Source organism: Leuresthes tenuis, unplaced genomic scaffold (assembly GCF_036924035.1).
Source record: "Leuresthes tenuis unplaced genomic scaffold, fLeuTen1.0.hap1 SCAF_12, whole genome shotgun sequence".
NCBI lineage: Eukaryota > Metazoa > Chordata > Actinopteri > Atheriniformes > Atherinopsidae > Leuresthes > Leuresthes tenuis.
The window spans coordinates 29528568-29545163 of NW_027325366.1; the positions used below are offsets into that span (position 1 = coordinate 29528568).

General features: G+C 39.1%; 4 protein-coding genes across 4 annotated transcripts in view; all 4 read right to left on the reverse strand.

The window, feature by feature from the left end:
- Positions 1-16596, reverse strand: part of gdap2 (ganglioside induced differentiation associated protein 2) — a 358630-nt gene that overhangs the window by 51475 nt on the left and 290559 nt on the right. The window lies entirely within an intron of this gene.
- LOC140319251 (olfactory receptor 2T1-like) lies at positions 1442-2395 on the reverse strand. Its single transcript, XM_072396844.1, has one exon. It carries the CDS (start codon positions 2393-2395, stop codon positions 1442-1444), a length of 954 nt encoding a protein of 317 aa, XP_072252945.1.
- On the reverse strand, positions 7145-8065 carry LOC140319976 (olfactory receptor 5T9-like). The gene has a single exon (XM_072397740.1). It carries the CDS (start codon positions 8063-8065, stop codon positions 7145-7147), a length of 921 nt encoding a protein of 306 aa, XP_072253841.1.
- LOC140319979 (olfactory receptor 11A1-like) lies at positions 12079-12987 on the reverse strand. The gene has a single exon (XM_072397741.1). The coding sequence runs from the start codon at positions 12985-12987 to the stop codon at positions 12079-12081; it is 909 nt and encodes a 302-aa protein (XP_072253842.1).

Genomic DNA, 16596 nt, shown 5'->3' on the forward strand with positions numbered 1-16596 from the left:
ATGTTTTCCTCCAAAAAGGACCTTAATGACGCTGAGTTTATCTGCAAATTACATAAATTTGTCAGACTGGAGGTGTAGTTGTTGGTTTGCATGGAGAAGATTAAAGGAGAGAGAATACAGCATTGAGGGTAAAAGGTACTGTTTCATATGGTGCCTCCTGTCAAATAAGAAGTCTGTGATCCACCTACATTAAGAGTCAGGGGGAGCTCAAATCCAAAAACAAGTTCCTGGGTAGTATGGGGTTTTGAGGATTAATTCAATGATCACATTTGACGCATTATCTACATATGAGCAGGTTAAATTAATGAGTATGAATTAATACACTTGAGACAAATGAAAGACAAAAGTCTTGTAACTCTGTATTTTGCAACCAAAATTACAAATATATACATATTCAGTAGTATTAATATGCTAATGAAGGAACATAACAATAGAAACAAATTGTGGATAGGTATATCTGGACAAACCCCCTTAAGATGTATCATCTCATTTTCAAGGAAGTTAAAATATACAATTGAATAACAATAATTGGAAACAGGATGACAGAAATTGTAACGTTACACTACACTACACAACCTAAATACATACAAACAGACAAACTAAACAGCATAACCATGCGCAAAAGACTTACAGCCTTTACTTTTATAATTAAAAAATTATAAAAGAATAGTAATGCACTTATATAAAATATAATAATTTGTTTGGATCTGAGAAAACTAAAGTGACATGGAATGAATATTTAAAGCAAACTCTAATGTAAAGGAGCTCTATACATAAAAGATTTTTAACCAACTTCACGAGACAGAATTGGGACTTTAAAAAGCACCTGATCAAATCTTCTTGCTTCCTAATTTAAAATATGAAGAAAAATAATTTTTTAAGACAATAATGACAATTAAGGTTAATATATTTAAAGATAAATTCCTATGCAGTTAGTGAAAGTGGTGTCACATGAAAGGTGGCAGTAATCAGAGTGTAACACATTGTGGAAAAGGTGCAAGCTGGAGTCTATTGTAAACAACAGTTCAAGAACCAAGATCATCATTTTAAGCGTTAGAATGTGGTCATAATCCACTGTTAGTCATATAAACTGTAAAACTTTTTTTTTATGATATCAAGATTAAAATATTACCACGAACAATGCGACATCATCAATATGTAGTTTGAAAGAGTTCAGAAGACTCAGAAGGCAGAGACTGTAATATGGCAGAATTTTCTTCTAAGCACAACACTTAAAGCAAAAATGGTAACATGTTGTTATATGTTGAGTAACAGGATGTTTGATATGTTTTACTGGAAACATAACTTGGCTTTTGAGGAGGTTTTTGTTACGTGACTAAAGCTGGTGATAGTCTATGATTTATATATATATATTTTTTTTTAAAAACTGCAACATTATAAAGAAATTAGACCTTTGACTTTATACCATAGTTATTGATCCTCAGACATTCGTCTTGAGAGACACACTGAGTTTACAGAAAAGTCTCTTTATGTGTTTGGAGATTTTTTGCATTTTTAAGCCGTATATAATCGGATTAAAGAGAGGATGATACAAAATGACTTGTAAAGACAATATCAAACGTGCAGTTTTGTGCAAATCAATTTCCAGCCGAGCTATCACTATATCATATGTCCACAAACATGAAAAGCTGATCAAAACCAGCAGGTGAGGTGTACACGTCTGTGCAGCCTTTTTTCTGACAATTTTGCTGCTTCGATGGGATATTATCAATATTTTTAAATATGTAAAAAGTATAAAAAGCATCGGGAAAAGTATGGTGCTAAGTATGATAACCACACCATAAATAACATACAGTGTATTTGAGCTCATACAGTAAAGTTTGGAAACTGCATTATTACAAAAAATTGCTTTCAAAGTTAAGTTACAAACATTTAAAGTGGTCATAATAAAAATTGATGGCACAAGCTGACAAGCAGGCAAAATCCAAGCTAAAACCAGCAAATTTCTGACAGTTGTTTTTCTCATGATGGTTGAATATTGCAGTGGTTTGCATATAGACACATACCTGTCATAGGCCATGGCTGCCAGCAGTAACAATTCAGAACCACTTAGACTATAATATAAAAAAGCCTGAAAATGACACAGCAAAAAAGATGTGATCTGCTTGTCAGATAAAAAGTCAATTAAAAGTTTTGGGTAGATATTAGTGCTGAAAAGAAGGCAGTTTAGGAGCAAAGCTGCAATGAAAATGTACATAGGCTCATGGAGGTTTTCATTAATGTAGACCAAGTACACAACAATAGAGTTACTGCAGAGTATGAGAATATATACAATAAACATGACCGTGAAATATAGATATCTGTATTTGTACAATTCAACATGTCCAACAAAAGTTACATATGTATCATTATATTTATCACTTGCTTGATTCATAATGGCTACGCAATTGTAAAGCAGTGCCTCACAAAAACAGTTATTCTTCGCTTATGATAAAGAAATGGCTGTGCTCAGCTCAAAGTGAACTGTCCATGAAATGCCCATGAAATGGTTTTTATCGTACTCCTCTCTCAATGGGTCTCATTAAAGTGTTCACAAATAACATGGCAACGGTTTAATCAATGCCTGGGGATTTGTAAACTTTGTTTACTGTCATGTTTCTAGACCTCATAAAGGTCTAATTACCTTTTTTTTCTTTTACAAGACTTCACATTCAAAGTTAGATTTCAACTAAACTGCCAGAAGATTATCTGAATTTACAAGGTGTTGTGAAAAGAATTCCAACAATAAAACAACATAGAATAAGAGGTGCAGTAACATGGGGTGCTGAACAAAGTTGGCAAAGTGGAGAAAAGTCAATTTGGTGATGTCATTACTGAAAATGGCTGTTTTGATCCATGTTGAACACTGTTGCCCTTTCCATATCCTGATATGATATAAAAAATGTGAGATCTGAGAAACATGATTTAAAGAAGGATAACAAGTAGCTTGTTTAGTTAACAGTTATTTAACTCTTATTTCTTTCTCTTGGTTTAAACTACTTTAAATAAATGAACAAAATTTTGCCTTTATAGAATAGTAATAGAATGATAATGATTATGAATTAACGTAATTTTGCGAACACAAATTAGTCAAACTTTTATTTAAATGTTGCCCATGATGCAACAGATATTAAGTGCATATAGCAGACTGTCAAACATATGGAGAAATATTGTGAATCAATGCAGTGTTGACGCTGAATAAACTCTTTCCCGTTGCAGTCACTGAAATACATATTTGCGCTATATTCTCTATCCAAAAACCTGAGAAATTTCATCTCTGCATGAATTGTTACAATTGTGTCCATTCAAAGTTTGACACAGGTGGAGAGGGTATCTGCTTCCCGGATTTACTGGCAGCTTGTTCCAGAAGAGAGGGGCCTGATAACTGAAGGCTCTGCCTCCCATTCTACTTTTAGAAACTCTGGGAACCACAAATAAACTTGTAGTTTGGGAACAAAGTTCTCTGTCAGTAAAATGTTTTACAATGAGATATTTAAGATGTGATAAATGTCATTAAGAGCTTTATATGTGGGGAGAAGAATCTTAAATTCTATTCTGAATTTAACAGGGTCGGATCAGAGAATATCGGGACAGCCCAATAATAAAGAACTATAGTCAAATCTTGAAGTAACAAATACATGGACTAGTTTTTCTGCATCACAATATTTTGGCAATATTATGATGGTGAAAGAAGGCAGCCCTTCCTGTTTTATATGTGACTCAAATTATAAATTCTGATTTAAAATAACTCCAAGTAACTCACTGTAGTACGAGAAGCCAAGGAAATACCAGCTAGAGAAACTATAAAGCTAGACAATTTCTCCCTGAAGCGCTCAGGTCCAAAGATAATGACTTCAGTTTTGTTTGAATTTTACCATCACCAGCTAGTGTTTTATCATCTAGAGCCTTTACCAACTTAGGTCGCTCTAATTCAATGGTGGGCTGCTCCTGTCTATTGTAGTGCACATGGAGCTGAGCATGAAGGTGATGGTTTCAATTTACTGGTATATCTTTGTTCCAGCCCTCGCCTTTGGACACAAAATCTGGATAGTGACTGAAATAATGGGGCAGTGGATACAAGCGGCTGAAATGGGTTTCCTTCAGGGGTGGCTGGGCCCATCCTTAGAGATGGGGTGAGGAGCTCGGCCATTTGGAGGGAACTCGACGTAGAGCCACTGCTCTTCTGTATTGAAAGGAGTCCATTGATGTGGTTCAGGCATCTTGTTAGGACGCCTCCTGGTTGCCTCAGTTTGGAGGTTTACCAGGCACATATAACTGGGAGGATGCCCGAGGCACACCCAGAACATGCTGAAGGGATTATATATCCCCTCTGACCTAGGAATACCTTGGGATCCCCCAGGAGGAGGTGAAAAGTGTTGCTGGAAGGAGGGATGTCCGGGTTTCTACTTCCAAGCCTGTTTTCTCCATGACTGGACCTCAGATAAGCGGAAGACAATGAACGGATGGACACACTCTACTAAACTAAGATGGGCCAAGGTCCATACATGATGTGGAGTTCAAGCTTTTTTCATCCTTTTGTTAAAACAGTTGCGTAAGTGTATATTAACACATCTGAATTCTCAATAAAGCTGTCCTCATACATTTTTCTTTACTTTCAGATATTAGATGGCTAACGTGTAGGGGCGTAGGTGGTGTAGTGGTTAGCACCGTCGCCTCACAGCAAGACAATTCCAGGTTTGTGGGTTCTCTCCGGGTACCCCGGCTTCCTCTCACCTGCCCCCAAAAAAACATGCGTATTAGGTCAAGTAGTGGTGTGAAATTGTCCCTAGGTGTGAGTGTCAGTGCCACTGGGGAGCACGAGCCAGTGTATTTCTAGTGCCGGTTGCAAGCCCGGATAAATGGTGAAGATTGCATCAGGAAGGCCATCCGCCGTAAAACATGCGTGCCAAATTGATGATGTGAGATCAACTCGCTGTGGCGACCCCTGATAAAGGGAGAAGACCGAAAGACTAAGAAGATGGCTAAAATGTAAATTAACCGTGACTGTTGCCCAGTAAGACCACATTCAAGTGAGTTAAAGTTAACGTCTGTGCTGTGACTGTAGCCCTACTTATATGTACAATGATCTCCAACATGAAAAGTTAGATGTAGCTACGAAATCTGTGACTACAGGACAGTTTCATGCATGTCCAACTGGGAAGAGGCTCCAACAGTTTCATGCCCCTATCTACATTTATCTTTTTCATTCCCAATAAAAAATAAAATGTCTTAAGTGCATAGCCTACTTTACTTTATCTTGTTAAATAAAGTGCAATTTAGCACATTTAAATACAACTTTGCCCTCATATGCCACATTCGTAATACTGATATTATCATATAAAATCTGATTCTGGCTCAGGGCTTAATCAGCTTACATTTATCTACTTCAGTTACATTAATACCCTAATGTAAGGAATATAGAGTAAGGAATCGGTACTGTTCTCTACTACTAGATGGTCAAAGAGGCCCTGCCAAAAAACTGTATTCAGAGCATTCAAGATAACTATTGAGTCTGCTAGCCTGCCTTCTCCTGTTATCGTCCCACTATCAGCAAGTCCACATTTCCAGACACTGACTACAGCATATTATTTTATTTGTTTAAAATTTATTTAACTTGGAAAGCCTCATTGAGATTAAAAATCTCTTTTACAAGAATGTCCTGGCCAAGACAGCCGCAAGTCATAGAACACAATTACAGACAAACAATACAAAACAATTACAGAAACAGATCAACATATCCAGTGTACTATCAGAAAAAAATCAGCCATCATAGCATTTGCAACCTGATTCATCATCCTCCAACACCTTCAGTCTACTTTTAAAAAGAAAAGATTTAAAGAGACCTGCTCCCTCAGGCCCCACTTCTCCTGCAACAGGTTCCACGCTGCAGGAGCTGCATATCTAAAACTCCTTTTTCTCATTTCAAGTCGTACTCTAGGAACAGACAAAAATAGGTCTTGTGACAGAGAGACTGAGAAAAAACTGTAAATTACAAAATTTCTCAGCTTGATATAATCGCACCAATAAGAGTGAAGCAAATGAAGAATTGCTTTATAAATGAGGACATATCAGTGATTTTGTCTTCATAGAGACAACACGGGCCAAGCAACTTGAGAATTCAGGTCACAAAGATGAGTCAGAGCCTTAAGACTTATAATAAACCTCAATGCTCCATGACATACAGTATCCAAGGAGTAAAGGCATTGTGAAGATGTATGCATGTACAAAACATCACCTTAATCAATCAGGGGCAAGAAAGTACCAGCATCAAGTCTTTTTTTTTTTTTTTGCAGTAAAAAAAAAAAACAGGACTTATTTCTGAAGTAAAAACCCAGATGCAGGTTCAGCTTCTTGACAAGCTGCTGAATGTGGAGCTAAAATATTATTCAGCAGAGACAAACACTTGACATTGACACTGACAGCATACGGTGACTTCAAATAAAACAGCAACAGCAAATTACACCTTAAATAAATAAGAACCATGTTATAGAAGCATCAACTTAGATTAAATCATACTAAGTGCATGACACAGGGGAGTGAAGATGAATGTGCAGCTGACAGTGCCAAGGCCGAATTCAAAGTTAAACTTACTATACATGTGTTCTCCACTGGTTTTTCACTGTTCAAAGTCATCGATTACAACCTTTAGATTTAGCTGGCAGGATTCACCAGCTCCTTTATGGCTCCATTTTGTGAACACCACATTTGTTTTAGATCTACAGTTTTAGAATTTGCTGCAGGAGTGATTTGGTGCAGTTCTACACATATCTGTAACCACACACATCTGTAAGGTCCTAATGCAGTTGTATCAGCTGTATATATGGTAGCAATTATCATAAAGTCTGTTGGCTTCTGTTAGAGTGGGATTGTGTGCAGACATAACATGTACACTGTTGACAAGTGTCGTTCAATTCCATAATAAAGCGCTCAATTCACATTTAAAAATTCTTTGTAAAGTTTATATAAACGTTCATGGAAAATGTAACACATGTAAAACATGTTCTTACACAACATACAGTAAAATTGTTGGTATTTAAAATTACAACAACGTAAAGGATTTTGGATATGAACACATTTAAATTCTAATCAGGACATTTATGATACTCAAGTAAGGTACAGTGAAAATGATTGAAACAAAACTGAGTTACATTTTGTTTTGACTGAACAACCTTTTTAAATGTTTGGATATTTCTTTCATTTTGAGCCCATATATGAATGGATTAAACAAAGGATGATACAGAACTGTTTGTAATGCCATTATAAAGCGTGCAGTTTTTGGAAAATCTGATTGCACACGAGCTATAGTTACATCATATGTCATCAAACCAGTGAAGCTGATTAAAACCAGTAGATGAGGGAAACAGGTCTCAAAAGCCTTTCTCCTGAATTCTTTACAACTTCTGTGAGATATCATAAATATCTTTGTATATGTAAAAACTGTGAAGAGCATAGGAAGTACTACAAGATTAATTAAACAAACAACTCCAAATATAGTCAGTGCACTTGGTCTTACACACTGAAGTGCAAAAAATGAATTATTACAAAATATTCCTTGAAATTCAAAGTAACATAATTTAGCTTGAAAACTCAGTATTACCTGTACTGTGATATGACAAGCAGATAAAAAAAACGCCATAACCAGGAGAATACTCACAGTGGTTTTTCTCATAATAGTTGGATATGTCAGAGGTTTACATATTGACACATATCTATCATAGGCCATGGCTGCCAACAGTAAGAATTCTGAGCCAGTAATTAAATAAAACATGAAATACTGGAAGAGGCACGCAGGATATGATATGGTCTGTTTTTCAGATAAAAAGTCAACCAAAAGCTTTGGATAAATAGTGGTGCTGTAAAGAACACCATTAAATAGCAAAGCTGCAATGAAGATATACATAGGTTCATGGAGGTTTTTGTGACGCCAGATCAGATACACAATAGTAGAATTACTACAAATTATTAAAGTATATAATATAAATATAATGCAAAAATATAAATATCTGTATTTGTTAATTTCCACAAACCCACTTAAAGTTATGTCGGTAACATTTAACGTATCCATTAATGTATGAAAAAAATAATTAACTTAACTTAACCTAACGTAACAACAAATAAATAACACAAACTCAGTGCAAATTCAAACTATGCAGTTAGACCAAAATTCTTCCAGCACTGATTGTCATTTTCATTACCTGCCTTTGAACAACCGCTGGTATACTGGGTTTGTTATCCGCTGCAATTTTAAATGAATAGTTTGAGTCTGTGGGAAGTTTTTGGCTTTATCATATTATTTACCCCTCCAGGATCTCATCTCTGGAGGCCTGCCACACAGTGTGTACTATCTTTTATTAGACAGAGCAGCATTACGCAATATTTCCAGAGCTATGCTCGCATAGCTTTTGTGGGATCTTTGTTTAATTTCTTTTTGTTTTTCAATTATCCTAAGACCATATGTAAATAATAAAAAATATAAAAATATAAAATATAGTGCAGTATATACATAATACACAAAATACAGCAGTTGCATAAAATTGACAAACAAAACAGTCATTGCACTGAGCGTTAACATCTTTTATGGCAGCTGTGCACTCAATATCATGTAAAAGGTTCTCATTTAAAAAAAATAGAACAATATGATAATTTACAAAACATATTACATCAATAAAAACACAAAATGATATTTTAGTAACAGAAATAAAATTTTCCATCCTAACCCATAAAACGTATGCTCCAACATGACACCTGCATAGTTTTCATGCCATAACCATCGATAGTCCAAGCACACTAACGCTATAAATTTGATACAGTCAACCACGGCATCCATTTGTCCTTACTCTCTAGCATGGGCATCACAGGGAGAGTACACTCCTAGTTTGAATCATACCTTAGTGGACGGTCATTCAAAGTATCTTGGCATGGTCACACTTCTGCAGCGCACTACCTTGCCACAGGGATCCCCCAAAGTTCAGTACTGGGACCTCTTGTCTTTGTGATATCACCTCACTAGGCCAGATCATCCGATCAACTAGCTTCTTATACCACTGCTATGCTGACGATACTCAGCTCTATTTGTCATTCCCCCCTGATGACCGAACGGTCTCAGCACAAATCTCAGACTGCCTCTCTGACATATCAAAATGGATGAAAGTCCATCACCTCCAATTAAACCTCTCAAAAACTGAACTGCTTGTCTTCCCAGCCAAACCAACCATAAACCACAGCATCTGCACAGAATCAGTGACAAAGGGCAGCCCTGACGGAGTCCAGCCCTCACAGGAAATACATCCAGCTTATTGCCGGCAGTGCGGACCAAACTCTGACACCGGTCATACAGAGACTGAACAGCCCTTATCAAGGGGTCCGGCACTCCATACTCCCGGAGCACCCTCCACAGGACTTCCCGAGGGACACTGTCGAACGCTTTCTCCAAGTCCACAAAACAAATGTAAACTGGTTGGGCGTACTCCCATGCACCCTCTGGATCCTGCTGAGGGTGTAGAGCTGGTCTATTGTTCCACGGCCAGGACGAAAACCACACCTGATTCTGAGATTCGACTATCCGGCGGATCCTCCTCTCCAGTACCCACGAATAAACCTTACCAGGGAGGCTGAGGAGTGTGATCCCCCTGTAGTTGGAACACACCCTCTGGTCCCCCTTTTTAAAGAGGGGGACCACCATCCTGATCTGCCAGTCCAGAGGCACTGTCCCCGATGTCCACTCGATGCTGCAGAGGCGTGTCAGCCAAGACAGCAATACAACATCCAAAGCCCTGAGAAACTCAGGACAGACCTCATTCACCCCTGGGGCCTTGCCCCCAAGGAGCCTTTTGACCACCTCGGCACACTCAACCCCAGAAATGGGGAGGCCCTGTCTCCGAGCTCTCCAACTCTGCTTCCTCTGAAGGCGTGTCAGTAGGTTTGAGGAGGTCGTCAAAGTATTCCCCCCACTGACTCACAACGTCCCTAGTTGAGGTCAGCAGAGCCCCGTCCCCACCATACACAGTGTTGATGGTGAACCATTTCCCCCCTGAGACATCGGATGGTGGACCAGAATCTCTTCGAGGCCGTCCAGAAATCGTTCTCCATGGTCTCACTGAACTCATCCCAGGCCCGAGTTTTTGCCTCAGCAACCGCAGAGGCTGCGATCCGCTTGGCCTGTCACTACCCATCAACTGCTCCAGAGTCCCACTGGCCAAAAAGGCCCGATAGGACTACTTCTTCAGCTTGACGACTTCTGTCACCGCTGGTGTCCATCAGCAGGTTCGGGGGCCGCCACCACGACAGGCACTGATCACCTTACGGCCACAGCTCCGATCAGCCGCCTCGACAATGGAGGCAGAGAACATAGCCCATTCGGACTCAATGCCCCCCCCCCCTCAATGTGACAGGGGATTCTGCCAAACGATACCAGAAGACCCTCAGAATACGTTTGGGCCTGCCAGGTCTGATCTGCATCCTCCCCCACCAGCGGAGCCAACTCACCACCAGGTGATGATCAGTTGACAACTCCGCGACTCTCTTCACCCGAGTGTCCCTGACATACGGCCACAGGTCCGACGATACGACTACAAAGTCGATCATCAAACTGTGGCCTAGTGTGTCCTGGTGCCATGTGCATATATGGACACCCTTATGCTTGAACATGGTGTTTGTTATGGACAGTCCATGACGAGCAAAGAAGTCCAACAACAGAACACCACTCTGATTCAGATCGGAGGGGCCATTCCTCCCAATCACACCCTTCCAGGTCTCACTGTCATTGCCCACGTGAGCACTGAAGTCCCCCAGCAGAACGAGGGAGTCTCTTGTAGGAGCACTCTCCAGTGACTCCACTCAGGTACCCTGAACTGCTGTTTGGTGTGTAAGCAAACAAAACAGTCAGGATCCGTCCCCTCACCCGGAGGGAGGCTACCCTTTCGTCCACCAGGGTAAACCCCAATGTACAGGCACACAGCCAAGGGGCAATAAGTATGCCCACACCTGCTCTGCGCATCTCACCACGGGTAACTCCAGAGTCAAAGAGAGTCCAACCCCTCTCAAGAGCTCTGGTTCCAGAGCCCAAGTCGTGCGTCGAGTTGAGTCCGACTATATCTAACCAGAGCTGCTCAGCCTCACGCACCAGCTCTGGCTCCTTCCCCTACAGAGAGGTGACGTTCCACATCCCAAGAGCAAGCTTCAGTAGCCGAGGATCAGACCGCCAAGGTCTCCGCCTTCGGCTGCTACCCAGCTCACATTGCACCCGGCCCCCTTGGCCCCTACCACGGGTGGTGAGCCCGTTGGACGAATACAAAGCACTATTCATTTGATTTAATTTAATTTTTTATTTTTTTTGTAAAACCAGTACTTTACATTTATAAGGACACAAATGAATTTTGAATAAAACTCTCTCTTTGGTTCTTTAGTCAGGCGGCTTAAATGTTAGAAATTTTGACTGTAAATCAGCCCATTAAGAACATTTTTCGCTTTTGCTCAAAGCATTCCCAGACTGTCACTACTATGATAAATTTCAGATTTTATAACTGTGGCAGAGTGACTTAAAGACAACTGGTTGCTTCTGTCGGAGTAGGATTGTGTGCAGACAAAACAAGTACACTGTTGTGAAGAGTGTCATTCAATTCCACAAGAAATAGCTGTGCTCATTTCACATTTCAAACAGCTTTGTACAGTTTAAAATTCATGGAAAATGTGAACATCGTTCATCAATGTGCACATTTAACATGTTTTTGAACAACAGATAGTAAACATACTAAAGTACTATACTAGAATAAAAAGAGATATCGCCGAAAGATTTAAACATATAAATCTGCATTGAAACGAAATACATTCCTGAAATTGATTTCACAAAAAGATGAATCTTTCCTTTGGAGTTGTTCAAATTAAATAATCATTGATTTATGTCAGTTTTAGTTGACCACATAAACAGTAAAATGTTTACCATAATATTGATTTTTCACTTAAGTACAACAACATAAATGATTTTGCATATGAAGACATTTAAATTCTGATCAGGAGATTTATGACACTCAAGTAAGATACAGTAAAAATGAGTGAAACAAAACTGAGTTACATTTTGTTTCAACAGAGGAGCTTTTTTAAATGTTTGAATATCTCTTTCATTTTGAGCCCGTATATGATTGGATTAAACAAAGGATGATACAGAATTATCTGTAATGTCATTATGAAGCGTGCAGTTTTTGGAAGATTTGATTCTACTCGAGCTACAGTTACATCATATGTCATCAAACTGGTGAAGCTGATTAAAACCAATAGATGAGGTAAACAGGTCTCAAAAGCCTTTCTCCTGAATTCTTTACAACTTCGTTGAGATATTGTAAATATCTTTGTATATGTAAAAACTGTGAAGAGCATAGGAAGTAGTACAAGATTAATCAAAGAAACAACTCCAAATATAATCAGTGCTCTTGGTCTCACACACTGAAGTGTGTACATTGCATTGTTACAAAATATTCCTTTAAAATCAGAGGTACATAATTTAGATTGAAAGCTCAGTATTACCTGTACTGTGATATGACAAGCAGCGAAAAACCACGACACTACCAGGAGAATACTCACAGTGGTTTTTCTCATGATAGTTGGATATCTCAGAGGTTTACATATTGACACATATCTATCATAGGCCATGGCTGCCAACAGTAAGAATTCTGAACCGCCGACAGTATAAAACATGAAAAATTGGAAGAGGCAGGCTGAATATGATATGGTCTGTTTTTCAAATAAAAAGTCACTCATAAGCTTTGGATAAACAGTGGTGCTGTAAACAACACTGTTAAATAACAAAGCTGCAATAAAGATGTACATAGGCTCATGGAGGTTTTTGTGACGCCAGATCAAGTACACAATAGTAGCATTACTGCACATTATTAAAGTATATAATATAAACATAATGCAAAAATATAAATATCTGTATTTATTCATTTCCACAAACCCACTTAAAGTTATGTCAGTAACATTTAACTTATCCATTAATGTATGAAAAAAAACCTTTTTAAATTAAATGCAAAATTCATCCAGAACTAACTGTCAATTTCATTACCTGCCTTTGAACAACAGCTGGTATATTGGGTTTATTATCATCTGCAATATTCAATGAATAGTTTTAGTCTGTGGAAAGTTTTTGGTTTTATCATATTATTTAGCCCTCCCGGCTCTCATCTCTGGAGGCCTGCCACACAGTGTGTACTATCTTTTATTGGACACTGCAGCATTACGTAATCTTTCCAAAGCTATGCTTGCATAGTTTTTGTGGGATCTTTGTTTAATTTTGGGGGGGTTTTCATTCATCCTAAGACCATATGTAAATAATAAATACAGGCTTTAAGCTATTTTAGAAGACGCTAGTGAGAATTTACAACAATAAAAAAGTTGCATAATACACATATTACACAAAATACAGCAGTTGCATCAAACTGACAAAATTCATTGCACTGAGCAATAACTTTCTCACTATCATGTAAAAGGTTCTCATTTTAAACAAATAAAACAATATGGTATTTTACAAATAATTTTACATCAATAAAAACACAAAACAATATTTTAGACAGAAAAAACAATTTCAGTCATAACCCATAAAAAGTATGCTCCAACATGACACCTGCATAATTTTCCATGCCATAAACATTGATACTCCAAGCACACTAACACTGTAAACAAAATGTTTTTATTTTTTGTTTTTATTTAGCATATTGAACTAAATTGAACCACCATGTGAGACTATTATATAATAATAGAAAAAAATAATTCTGAAATAGACTGCATGCTATGCTGCTGTAATGACTTCTTGATTTCTGCTGGTAATTCAGATTGTTTATGCATCTGTTTTGGATGCATAACCATGACAACAGAGAAGCTAAACCCAAAAGCAGCTTTCCAAAGCCCAAGTAATGCCTGTAATAAGACCCCAGATCCAGATGAGTTGAACAGAAGATGTAAACAAAAACTGAGGGAAAGAAGGAGGAAGTTTAAACCATTTCTTCCCTTGATCATCATGGGAAATGTGAGTTCACTAGTAGACAAAATGGACAAGCAGGGAGAGATAGATAGAGAGATAACAGTAAAAGAGGGGGGATTTCAGTGCTTGTCAATATTCTGATGGTACATTCTTGGAGATTACACTGAGAAGGAGCATCTTTGTGCCCCAGATGTTTAACTGTTGGCTTTGAGTCCACCTGTGTTACCTGCTGCTATTGTATGTATTTCCTGTTTATTGCTCTGTTGTAACTGTAAAGCGCTTTGTGACCCTGGTCTGTGAAGGATGCTGTACAAATAAAGCTTACTTACTTACTTACCTCACCAGTTTCAGAGCTATTAATTACATAGGGCACACACCATAGCACGTTAGGGTTTGGAGGTGCTGGCTCAATCTCGATGGTTGAGATCTTTGTGGGGAAGTGGGGCTGCGGCACAGGAATGTAGCGCTGTCTTCCCTTTCCACTCTCCCACCTTCTCCTGTCCTCCAATTTTAATGAATCACCTATCCTTAGTCACTTAGTTGGGGCTCACACAGCACAGGTTTTCATAGCACATTCTGTTTTCTAACCTGGCAGTTAGAGAACAGCCTAAACTTCAACGTCACCAACACAAAAGTTTGGGGTCACCCAGACAATTTTATGTTTGCCATTAAAACTCACACTTTTATTTATCAAAGGAGTTGCTCAATGAATAGAAAATGTAGTCAAGACATTGATGAGGTTAGAAATAATGATTTTTATTTTAAATATTAATTTTGTTCTTCAAACTTTGCTTTTGTCAAAGAATGCTCCATTTGCAACAATTACAGCATTGCAGAACTTTGGCATTCTAGCTGTTAATTTGTTCAGGTAATCTGTAGAAATTTCACCCCACGCTTCCTGAAGCACCTCCCACAAGTTGGATTGGCTTGTTGGGCACTTCTTGTGTACCATACGGTCAAGCTGCTCCCACAACAGCTCAATGGGGTTGAGATCTGGTGACTCTGCTGGCCACTCCATTACAGACAGCATACCAGCTGCCTACTTCTTCCCTAAATATGTCTTGCTTAATTTTGAGGTGTCCTTTGGGTCATTGTTCTGTTGTAGAAGGAAATTAGCTCCAATCAAACGCTGTCCACAGGGTATAGCATGGCGTTGCAAAAAGGAGTGATAGACTTCCTTATTTAAAATACCTTTTATTTTGTACAAATCTCCCACTTTACCAGCACCAAAGCAGCCTCAGACCATCACATTACCTCCACCATGCTTGACAGATGGCATCAGGCACTCTTTCAGCATTTTTTCACCTGTTCAGCGTCTCACAAATGTTCTTCTGTGTGATCCAAACACCTCAAACTTTGATTCGCCTGTCCATAACACCGTTTTCCAATCTTCCTCTGTCCAATGTCTGTGTTCTTTTGCCCATATCAATCTTTTCTTTTGATTGGCTAGTCTCAGATATGGCTTTTTCTTTGCCACTCTGCCTAAAAGGTCAGCATTCCAGAGTCGCCTCTTCACTATAGACATTGACACTGGCATTTTGCGGGGACCATTTAAAGAAGCTGCCAGTCGAGGACCTGTGAGGCGTCTATTTCTCAAACTAGAGACTCTAATATACTTGTCCTCTTACTGAGTTGTGCACCAGGGCTTCCCACTTCTCTTTCTACTCTGGTTAGAGCCTGTTTGTGCTGTTCTTTGAAGGGAGGAGTACACACCGTTGAAGGACATTTTCAGTTTCTTCGCAATTTCTCACATGGAATAGCCTTCATTTCAAAGAACAAGAATACACTAGCGAGTTTCACATGAAAGTTCTCTTTTTCTGGCCATTTTGAGAGTATAATCGAACCAACAAATGTGGTGCTCCTGATACTAAACTAGCTCAAAGGAAGGCCAGTTTTATAGCTTCTCTCACCAGCAAAACAGTTTTCAGCAGTGCTAACATAATTGCACAAAGGTTTTCAAATCATCAATTAGTCTTCTAAGGTGTTTAGCAAACACAGTGTACCATTAGAAGACTGAGGTGATATTTGCTGAAAATGGGCTTCTATACACCTATGCAGATATTTAATTAGAAAACAAACATTTCCACCTAAAATAGTCATTGAACACATTAACAATGTATGGAGTGTTTTTCTGATTAATTTAATGTTATCTTCATTGAAAAAAAAGAGTGCTGTTCTTTGAAAAATAAGGCAATTTCTAAGTGACCCCAAACTTTTGAACAGTAGTGTCGGCTACGGATTAGGGTCTTGAGGCTACTGGAGTGTGAACCTGCTCGATGTGGCCGGCGACAGGTACGTGAACCTCCGAGATGTTTTCCATCACCTTGCTCCTCTCCCTGGGTCCCTCCCTGGGATTTTGCCTGGGTCACTCCCGCCCACTGGTGCTTTTCCACAAAGCCCCACAAGGATGTTTACCAACTGGATCTCCACGGGGGTCGGTGGCCCCCTCCTGGCTGTGAGGCCTGTGTCGTGTATCTCTTGGGTCCTCCCTGTGGGTTGGGCGCACCCTGTATCCCGGGATGGGGGGTGTGCACCTTCCTCTCAGCAGGGTTGCGATGCGGGTGGAGGGGGTTGGGGTGCTATCCTCCCCCTATCCTACCTGCTGGGCCGCTGGTCTACTCAGG

Bases quoted from the DNA above. Each gene is read 5' to 3' on its own strand.
- LOC140319251 (XM_072396844.1), bottom strand. From the start codon at position 2,395: ATGAATCAAGCAAGTGATAAATATAATGATACATATGTAACTTTTGTT.
- LOC140319976 (XM_072397740.1), bottom strand. From the start codon at position 8,065: ATGGATACGTTAAATGTTACCGACATAACTTTAAGTGGGTTTGTGGAA.
- LOC140319979 (XM_072397741.1), bottom strand. From the start codon at position 12,987: ATGGATAAGTTAAATGTTACTGACATAACTTTAAGTGGGTTTGTGGAA.